Source organism: Oppia nitens, unplaced genomic scaffold (assembly GCF_028296485.1).
Source record: "Oppia nitens isolate AA-2021 unplaced genomic scaffold, nextdenovo-longstitch-racon4-pilon3 scaffold3_pilon_pilon_pilon, whole genome shotgun sequence".
In the NCBI taxonomy this organism is placed as follows: Eukaryota; Metazoa; Arthropoda; class Arachnida; order Sarcoptiformes; family Oppiidae; genus Oppia; species Oppia nitens.
Window position 1 is genome coordinate 6,253,912 of NW_026533221.1, and position 10,589 is coordinate 6,264,500.

Consider the following 10,589-nt stretch of genomic DNA (forward strand, 5'->3'; position numbering starts at 1 on the left):
AAAACAAATATTAACATAAAAATAATGAGTTATTGAATTATATTGTCATTAAATAATTTTTATAAAATTTTTTTACTTAATTATATTAGTTTTTAAGAATGTATAATACATGGACTACACTGTAAGTCAAAATTCAAAACCTTATATTTTTCTAACCCTAGTATACAGTATACTATAAAACATACTTTATTTATATACAATAAAATGGAACAAATAATTATGAAAATTCTTATTTTTGGATTATATGTTAATTTGATTTCAAATTTATTAATTTAATATTTTATTTACAATTTATACAATTAGCAACTTTTCAGACATAATTAATTGAATTAGTTTTTCTTAATCATTAATTCTGTGAAATCATTAATATAATTGTTAGCTATAAATATATAATACATAATAATAATAATAATATTGTTTTTATGCATTTAACAGTAAAATAAACGAGTTATCACTAGTTTTTATGTTTCAAATAAATGTGTTATCAAACAACATATAATCAATTTTATCAATGATTAATCATGTATTCAATAATAAAATTATAAGGCGTGGTTCACATATTACGTTCGCACTTGAGGGGAGGGGGGTTAGCCAAAGCGAACTTTTGCGAACGAGGGGGGGGGGTGGAGGTTAGGGACATGCGAACGTAATTTTTTTAAATGACTAAATGCGAACAATTGCGAACATAGGGGAGGGAGGGGTCTAGATTTCTTAAAAAGTGCGAACGTAATATGTGAACAGCCCCTAACATTTTAAGTTAAATCATCAGTAATTATTAAATATTGATATTTCAAAAATTACAGATTTTATAATTGTTTAAGTGCTGGAAATTTAATACAGTATTAACCAAAATATTGTATAAAATATAATAGTATTAGAATAATAATTTTTAAATTTATTAATAAGTAATATTAAATTGTTTGATAAACATGAAAAACACAAAAATAATCAAATTTACTAATAAAAAATTAAAACTAAATTAACAGAGTTTAGCAAAGTTTTCAATTCTAGGGTTAAATGATAATACTATTAATAATACAAAATATTCAATGTCTAGATTTGAATCCTGTTTTTATACAATTAATAAATAATATTCATATCAAGTTTCTCTATAAATTCCCTAAAATTCCCAGAAAAATATTTAAAAAATTCCAAATAGTGTTCTATTTTTATTCATTGAAATTTATTCGCGCATTTATTTTTAAAAAAAATCTTAGTATAAAATGTCTTTAACCCCAACCACACTGCTTAACCTTTACCCCTCCATATTGCTTAACCTTTACCCCTCCATATTGCTTAACCTTTACCCCTCCATATTGCTTAACCTTTACCCCTCCATATTGCTTAACCTTTACCCCTCCATATTGCTTAACCTTTACCCCTCCATATTGCTTAACCTTTACCCTCTAGTTAAAGCAAAAACTTTAAACTATTTTGAAAATTATTTTCTTTTAATAATAGTATAGAAAAGCAATGAATATAATATAGATATAAATATTTGAAAAGTTTATATTATATGATATCTAACATATTATTTGTTCATTTATTATACATTTATAAAATCATTTATTAATTTAATGTCATATAATTTTAGTCATATTATTAAAGTTTATTATTTTATGACTTAATTAAAATTGTTTTGCTTTATATGACAATTATGTAAGTGAATGAACACATATACTATTAATATAAAATAATTGACTGTATTTACAATTTGTCTCAAATTTCATTGTTTTCACTAATGCTGTATAAATACAATTAAATTTATGACAACACATGACTCATAGGATTAAAATATCATATTATAATTGAATGTAATATTTAATTACAGATTATTATTGTTATAAATACTCTATTATTGCTTTCTATGTTTTTATTATACAACTATTGATTTTTATTACATATCTAATACAGTATTTTATTATTTATTTTAAATTCATTTTTGTTAACATAAATAGATATAACTTGAAATACTGTAGATATAAATAGCATCATATAATATGTGAATTCAAATTGAAATGTAAATAATATTACTAAATATACTATAAATATACTACATGTATATACAGTACAACTAATATATTATTATAGATTTTAGTGGTCATCGTGTTTAGCAATTAATGAAACACATTGTACTGTATTTATATCATATATACAGTACTGTAGTTTGATATCAACTTTGAGACCTAAGATGTTTAGTAATATATTAATATAAAACATTGTATAATACTGTACTATAATTAGTGAATCATATATTATTATCATATTATAAATAGCATAGCATATGGTATATTAATATACAGTATTTATATATAATATAATATATTTATAAATTCAATTTAAATATTTGGTAATCATATCTACAGTATTTAAAAAATAGTCTTTTATTAGAGTATCAAATGATCAGATAATACAGTACTGTATATCAGTCTATATTATATAGATATAGCCTATTGTTAAGTACAGTATATTATAGTAAACAATTTGATTGGTTGTTATAATGATTGCATACTTAATAAGTGCAGTAAAACATTGTTAACAATGTTGTCATAGCGTTAGTGTGTGTTTGTCTGACAATTGATATTTGAGTTATAATTTGCGGCAATTGTTTGCAAAACATTGTTATCTAAGTTAACATTCAATGACTGATATAACACACAATTGAATGATTCAAATGAATGACTGATTAAACAATCTATGGATAAGTTGGTGGAGATTAAGAAGTTTAGACCATTGAAGCCATTACTTAAAGACCAACAATTGAAACAAAGACTTCGTCTGTTGGTTTGTTTTGGTAATAATGGCTCTGAAGTGATATTTGTGACCAACGATGACCAGGTGTACGGCTTCGGCAATAATAGATACGGATGTCTTGGTTTGGATACACAGATTGACATAGAAGTGACCAAAGCTACGAATAACAAGTATTTATCAAACAAGATGTTGGCCAACATCTACTACGGCTTTGGTCATTGCATTGGTCTCACTAGTAATGGTCGTCTCTATGGATGGGGTAATAACGAGTTCGGCCAACTCGGCATCGGGTCATTTGAACACACGAGTCGACCGCAACTCATTGAAGAGTTCGTTTGCAAGACTGTTGTTGCCGTCAGTTGTGGAAACTCGCATACTTTGGCGCTGACCACTGATGGCCTTGTATTTGCTTTCGGACGCAACTGTTATGGACAGATCGGTAACAGTTCACAACAGCATCAGTCGATACCAACGCGTGTCTTCATTAAAGACAAAATTATTTCTATATCTAGTGGTAAGTGTCACTCATTGGCGGTTTCGCATTTGGGTAAAGCGTATGTCTGGGGATCTAATGAATTGGGACAACTGGGACACCACTCACAAGACTTAAGAACACAGAAGAAGCTGTTTCTTAGCAAAAGACCCCTTTGTATGGATGATGTCATCAATTATAAGTTAATTAAAGGCGTTTGCGGTCCAAATCATTGTCTCTTACTCAGTGCTGACGGATATATCTTTGCTTTTGGACAAAACGATTGCGGACAGATCGGGAACGGCTGTTATGCCACACAATTCACTGCTGTTAGGATCAACAATAAGATTAAGTTTAAGGATATCTTTGCTAATTATGACAATAATATATCGATTGCAATCTCGTCTGACGACAAGTATTTTATTTGGGGATTTGGTTCAACCAATGACTTCAAGAAAAAGATATCACATCCATGTCTTTTGAATGAATCGATCCAATTATACACAGTTTATGATATTTATTCAAAATATACAAAAATATCTAAAACTTTTGAAACAATTGTCTTCAATGATTTGAATGTAAATAATAAAAAGTTGGCCGAAGAATATGTTGAAATGAATGAAACGATCGATAAAATTGATAAATTGAGTGATTGTTACTATTCATTGTCATCAATCAATTCAGATATTGTTGAGACCAACACTACATCTCCTAAATCAAGTGATTTAGACTATTATGACACAAATACAACGATTCAAGAATTGATGAATACAAATGTCAATCAGTCATCCGCTACAAGTGATGCACAGTCTGGTGATTGTCAAAAATCAATACAAAGATGTGATTCTCATTTGATATTTCAGAAGCATTTAAGTGAAGCATTTGATAATCCGGATAACAGTGATCTCAAAATTATTGTCAACAGTCGACCAATTTATTGTCATAAAACGGTACTTAAAATACGTAATGAAAAGTTTTGGCAAAAATGCGAGACTTTTCTGAACAACCAAAACGAGATAATTGTGACCTCATATTCATATAAAGCATTTTATGCTTTCATTCAATTTTTATATGGAATATCACCGCAAGTTAATGATGAAAATGCATCCGATATCTTAAGATTAGTCACTATTTATAAGGAACAAGAGCTTAAAAACCTGTGTTCTAAGCACTTAGAAAATTGTATAAAATTGGAAAATGTATGCTTTCTTTATGAGTTAGCCGTCAACTCGGGTTTACCTGATTTGGAGGAACGGTGTCGACAGTTTGCAGCCAATAATTGGAAAAATATTTTACGATTGGATGACTTTCATAAAATGCAACAAATACTCAGCAAAAGTTTGATGAAACTCGTCTATTAAACACTTTGTATACCCATTGCGTACAATTGATTTATTTAATTATCATTTTCACAACAAATTTTTACTTAATTTTTTCATTTAAAAAAATTAAATTGAAATATAGTTACCGATGTACAGTGTAATGTCATTTCATTGAATATTTTGAAATACTGTATTTAATTGATGAGAAAATAAACAATAATATATACCGTATTTTGATATTATTATTAATTATTATTTTGATTTATTAACAATATTTGTTTGAATACCTGATTTTAATCAATTGAGGCAAACCTGTGGCCCAAATACAACCGATATATGAGATGTAATCGAGAGCTCTAATGGGCCACAAGTATTCAAACATCCAAACTCTTAATCTTTCAAAATGTCCTAAAACTCGATAATTAGCTGATACTGAATGATGTGTGACTGCATTAAACATAGTATTGACTACACTGTCAACACCAGGTCTGGCCGTTTCTAATGCCTTATTAAGCAATGCTTGATATCCCTGAAAGTAAGACTCGCCATAAGCTTCTCGTATTTCTTGAGGTGTCTGTTGCCATGCCTTCACTAAAGCATTGTTATGATTGACTCCATTAACTAAATTAGTTCTGTATTTTAAAAGTACCAAAAAGTTAACAATATATTAACAAAAATTATAGAGTAGTATATGAATCAAACCTAAACAGATGGGGTTCAATGCAAATGACATCAATTCCCCATTTTTTCATTTCACGTCTTAATCCATCAGAGAATGATATGACACCACTTTTAGACATACAATAGCCAACCATACCTGGGATGGCAAACCTTCCGGCAAGACTCGCCATATTAATCACACGACCTCTACAGTGGCGCAAAAGTGGTACAAATGCTTTCGTCACCCTAACTGTTCCCAAACAGTTTACATCCATTTGGCACACAAATGAAGACATATCTCCAAATTCTACTTCATATGAAGACAATACACCCGCGTTGTTAACTATAGCCCATAGTTCTGGAAATTTTTATAAAAATTAATTTAATTAAATATAATTTATTCAGATTTAATAGAATAGATTTACGAAATATTAGATTTAGGAGTTTTTAATTTATAATATAAGAAACAATTAACATTTAAAAACTAATTGATAAAATTAATTTACAATTATATTTAATCCATTTTAAATATGGCTAAAAAGTTTTTTATTATATAATTCTCTATTCAATTATAATATTAGTAATTATTTTTAAGACATTCAATAAAAACCTTTAGTATTCAATGATTTTTGAATTAAATTTTTGGCAACCAATACACTTTCATCTTTAGTTACATCTAGCGATACAATAGTTATATTGTCTTCAAATTGTTTTTTTAAATGCTGAGCTCCACTGCTATTTGGTATTAAACAACCAGCAAATACATGATAGCCTTCGTAAGCTAAACGTTGCGCCAATTTATTGCCAAACCCAGTATCACATCCTTTTAAATCAATATAATTGTTAAACGTTTTTATATAATTTATAAGACATAATATTACCTGTGATGAGGACTGCCTTTCCTTTAGGATTAACACATCTTTTGGGTATAAATTTTAATCTCCAAAGAGATTGACTCAAATTCCACGATAAATATATCCAAATTGCAAATAATATCACTTTTGATAAAAACTCTGCTATTGTATTAATAACTAAAAAGTTATATATTAAAACATTTACCGATAAAATTATCAAAAATATTATATAGAATAACATTATGTTTTTTAACTCACAATTAACTTACATATTAACAAACTTTTGTTAAATACAAACTAAAATTTTTTAATTTAAGTCATATGATGTCAATGTATTCAATATTAGGTCAACGCTTTCTTATGAATTGAAAGATACCTTTAAACTAGAAGTTAGTTACTATTAAAAGTTTTTTTTGTGCATTTGACCCATATTTCTACTTTTATTTTGAGTCGTACCACAAGTTTAAAGCTAAGCATCTTATTTAAGTTCAGTATTTTTCAATATTAACTATAAATATATTATACATTTTATTTAATATTAAAATATGAAGCTACAGTAAATTATATATTTTTAAAAATTAATAAATATTGTCACTTCGTATTACTAATAAATATTATACAATTAATGATAAAGTAATATAATAGTTTTAATTTAATATAATAAGAAAATAAAATAAAAGTTTTTTAGCTCTTAAAAATATATGAATTTAGTAAAAAGGATAAAAATAATTTAATAATTAATTATAAATTATATATTCAACAGATTTTTTATATATATAATATTAATCAGTATTTATTTATAGTATTTATCAAATAAGCTAATGTTTTAGCACTTATTGTAACTTAGATTTATCAGACTCTGTAATCTGACTGTCAGAATGTTTGATAATATCAATGAATGTTTTATTGAGTTGAGAGTTACACTCTTTAATAGTATCAATAAGTTTGTCATTTGAATTGTCAATACTTTGTTTAATGCCTTTTAGGTCATTCCTGATGGCATCAGTGCAGGCATTCAAATGATTGATTAATTCAGACCAATCGGTACAGCACTTGGTTCGGTGCGTTGGCGGCTCATCGTCGATGTGGTCGACATAATGCCATCCTCTCTGGTGATGCCATTGGCGACTCTCATATACGGGCTTTGATGTGTTACTCCAGTTTGATTTACCTTTGGGTGACATAACTGGTGGAGAGTTTGCATATCTCAATATAGGCTGTTGTGAAGGCATTGCATTGAAATGAGGTTCATATGGAAAACCATTGAAAACGTGTTGACTGGACGGTCGACCCTTACGTATACGATTCCATTGGTGTCGACCCTCATTGATGTGATAACTATTGATTGCCTGATTGAATGATTTGCCATTAGTTCTGTCATTTGCATTGAACTCAAATATTGGATGCATTGGTGACAGTGTGTGTGCTTTCGGAGAATTAAGTAACTGATTGTCACCATTGATGTCCATTGTCTTTGGATTTGTTAACATTAGGTATCAAAACGAATGTGTTTTGTATCTAATAATAGTTAATAATATGTCTCGAGATTCTAATTAAAACCTTTACTAAAAATTTCAATTTAATTTCGCGCGACTTTATAATACAATTAATTCATTTTCAATTCATAATACATTTAATCAGTTCTCAGTTTTTATACTATTCTTAAATTAAAAATTATTTTCATCACAAAAAATTAATATTATTTAAATTAATTGATAGATAAAGTAACAAAATTAATAAGTAAATAAGATTTTCATAAAAGTGATAAATCTTATTGTTACTATTTTTCTAAATAATTTTTAATCTTTATTTATTGTATTTAAAGTTTGAGCAACTTTCTAAGGAAGGGAAGTTCCCTAATAAAATCTCTCCAATTTTCTCGGAAATATATTATTTTCCCTTCATCGTTAGAAATGGAAAATATATTTTATTTTATTACAATAAATCGTACCAAAACTTAAATATTTTGCAAAAAAAAATATTGAGATAATTATCAATAAATTTGAATACAATAAATTTAGCGATACTATTTTATTAATACAGATTTTAAATACAGATTAATATAATATTTTTTTTTAAACATTATAATAAAATGTGTTGTTTAGGGTTTAATAAGTTTAAATAAATTTCCTAAGAATTGATGAAACATAAGTAACTTTTGTATTATAAAATAGAATTTGATTTTATTATTTCATTGATAACAATGTGTTTCTAAATAATATAAGCAATGGTTTTAGTGGTGAAGTGAGTAATAAATAATTAAATGTTTAGTTAGAGGAATCAAATTTAATTATAAAAATTTTAGTAATAATTGCATTTTCCTCTATATTATTGTTGCCTAACCGGCAAACTTTTACAACAATTAGCCACAAACTGCGGCACAATTAATTTTGGGACAAAGCATTGAATCATATTTTAAATTTTTGCAGTTAAACATCTAATTACGTAAATAAATAAATATATATATTATAGCTCTCTCTCTCTCTCTCTCTCTCTYTCTCTCTCTCTCTCTCTCTCTCTCTCTCTCTCTCTCTCTCTCTCTCTCTCTCTCTCTCTCTCTCTCTCTCTCTCTCTCTCTCTCTCTCTCTCTCTCTCTCTCTCTCTCTCTCTCTCTCTATATATATATATATATATATATATAGTACTGTATATCTCTAAGAAAATAGTCATTTAATATTGAGATATATAAGCAACTAATAGTCTCAACAATAAGTAATTATCGGTAAGTGTTTGCCATTTTTATTCCTATCTCGCGGTACCTTCTGATGAGTCCTTCCGCGACAATAGACGACGAAATAGTGCTATCAATGGTATTAATTGTGCCGCAGTTTGTGGCCAATTGTCGTAAAAGTTTGCCGGTTAGGCAACAATAATATAGAATAAATTATTACTAAATTTTTTTATATAAATTATTTCTATTTTTTATTGTAATCTACAGTACTCTACAAATTATACAATACTAATGAGTTATTACCAGAGTTGGAAAAATACAAGATTTTGAATTTTGACTTTGTATAATACTGTACAATGTATTGCTTGTATTATACAACTTTAAAAGCTAATATATACTATGTTGAAAAATTTATTAAAAATATAATTGATAAAAATCCATTATTGTTATAATAATCATTGTTTTAAATTAATTAAAGTCAAATGTCTATAAATATGACAACTCATGACTTTTATATATTTATTATCAATATTTCCAACAGAATTAAAATAAATTAAGTATCAAATAATTATTTTATTTTTAATTGTTAGTTTTGTTTTTGAAATATTTATTTTTCAGTATTATAACTTTAATGAATTTCATTTAATATATTTATATAAAATTTAATTAATATATTTTACTAAGAAGTGATTTTATGAATTTTTATTTTTTTATAATTGAAAAATTTAATTAAGATAAATATGACTTATTATATGTTAATATTACAAATACTGATACTATACTCACATTTATACTCAATTATAATTTATTTATTATATATAATTTATACATATCTTAATTCAGTTTATATGATATTTTTAATAATTTTTAAAAATTACTTTTAAAAATTATTTGCAAAACACTGTAATTTGTTAAAATTAGAACCAATTTATTAGTTTACAGTTTTAAAGAATATTTTAAAAAATAACTTTTGATCGATTCAATCATTTTATGATGTGATTAATTAATATAAATTTTGATACACTGCTATATTTAAGTTAAGACTATTTATTATATTTTGTAATAAGTTTACAATTTATTATAAATAATCGATTTTAGACATTAATTTGAAATGCTTTCACATAAAACTTGTTAAAATTGAAGTTTTCTGACATTAAACAGGTCGATGAAGTAATATTTATATTATTTATTTTAAAATACAGTATACTATTATCAATCCTTGGAAACAAATACTTAACTATTAATATAATTATATTTTGAATGTATTGTATAATCTTAAAGAATAAAGAATTTGTTAAAAGAGAATATTAAATATAATAAATTGTATAAACAGTCAGTCATTAATATATTATTGGAGTCAAAGAGTTATTTATAACACAAGTGTTCCTCACTTTATAATCAATAGAAATGACTTACAATTACAGTCCACCTGTTCATCCATAGGGCAATCGTGAGACACATACTCTCTCTCTCTCTCTCTCTCTCTCTCTCTCTCTTTCTTTCTTTCTTTCTTTTTCTAAATAAGTTATATAATATGATTTAGATAAAAACAAAATCATAACATCAATTCTAGTAAATTATGTTAAATATTGTCAATTGCAGAATTATATTGACATTATACTGTATTTATAAAATACAGTATATTATACAATAATATTTACAGTATTTGTCGTTCAACCTGAAAATTATATTATAACTTATATTTAATAGCTAATTGAAATTCATGAATTTAATAATGATTAAAGAGAAAAATAATTTAATTTATTATATATTTTATGCATTAATTACAATGTATTTGACAGATATTAAATTCAATAGATTGATTATATAATAAATTTCTGAAATAATACTTAATA

At 26.1% G+C, this 10,589-nt stretch overlaps 2 protein-coding genes across 2 annotated transcripts; one reads left to right on the forward strand and one right to left on the reverse strand.

Moving 5' to 3' along the window:
* The first annotated feature begins 2,492 nt into the window (after positions 1 to 2,492).
* LOC128958625 (RCC1 and BTB domain-containing protein 2-like) lies at positions 2,493 to 4,772 on the forward strand. The gene has a single exon (XM_054304517.1). It carries the CDS (start codon positions 2,698 to 2,700, stop codon positions 4,585 to 4,587), a length of 1,890 nt encoding a protein of 629 aa, XP_054160492.1. The 5' UTR covers positions 2,493 to 2,697; the 3' UTR covers positions 4,588 to 4,772.
* LOC128958003 (17-beta-hydroxysteroid dehydrogenase type 2-like) lies at positions 4,691 to 7,531 on the reverse strand. The gene is made up of 6 exons (XM_054303818.1): positions 6,934 to 7,531; positions 6,090 to 6,239; positions 5,819 to 6,031; positions 5,251 to 5,566; positions 4,836 to 5,180; positions 4,691 to 4,736 (listed from the first exon to the last, which is right to left on the reverse strand). Exons 1-6 carry the CDS (start codon positions 7,529 to 7,531, stop codon positions 4,712 to 4,714), a joined length of 1,647 nt encoding a protein of 548 aa, XP_054159793.1. The 3' UTR covers positions 4,691 to 4,711.
* Between the last annotated feature and the right edge of the window lie 3,058 nt (positions 7,532 to 10,589).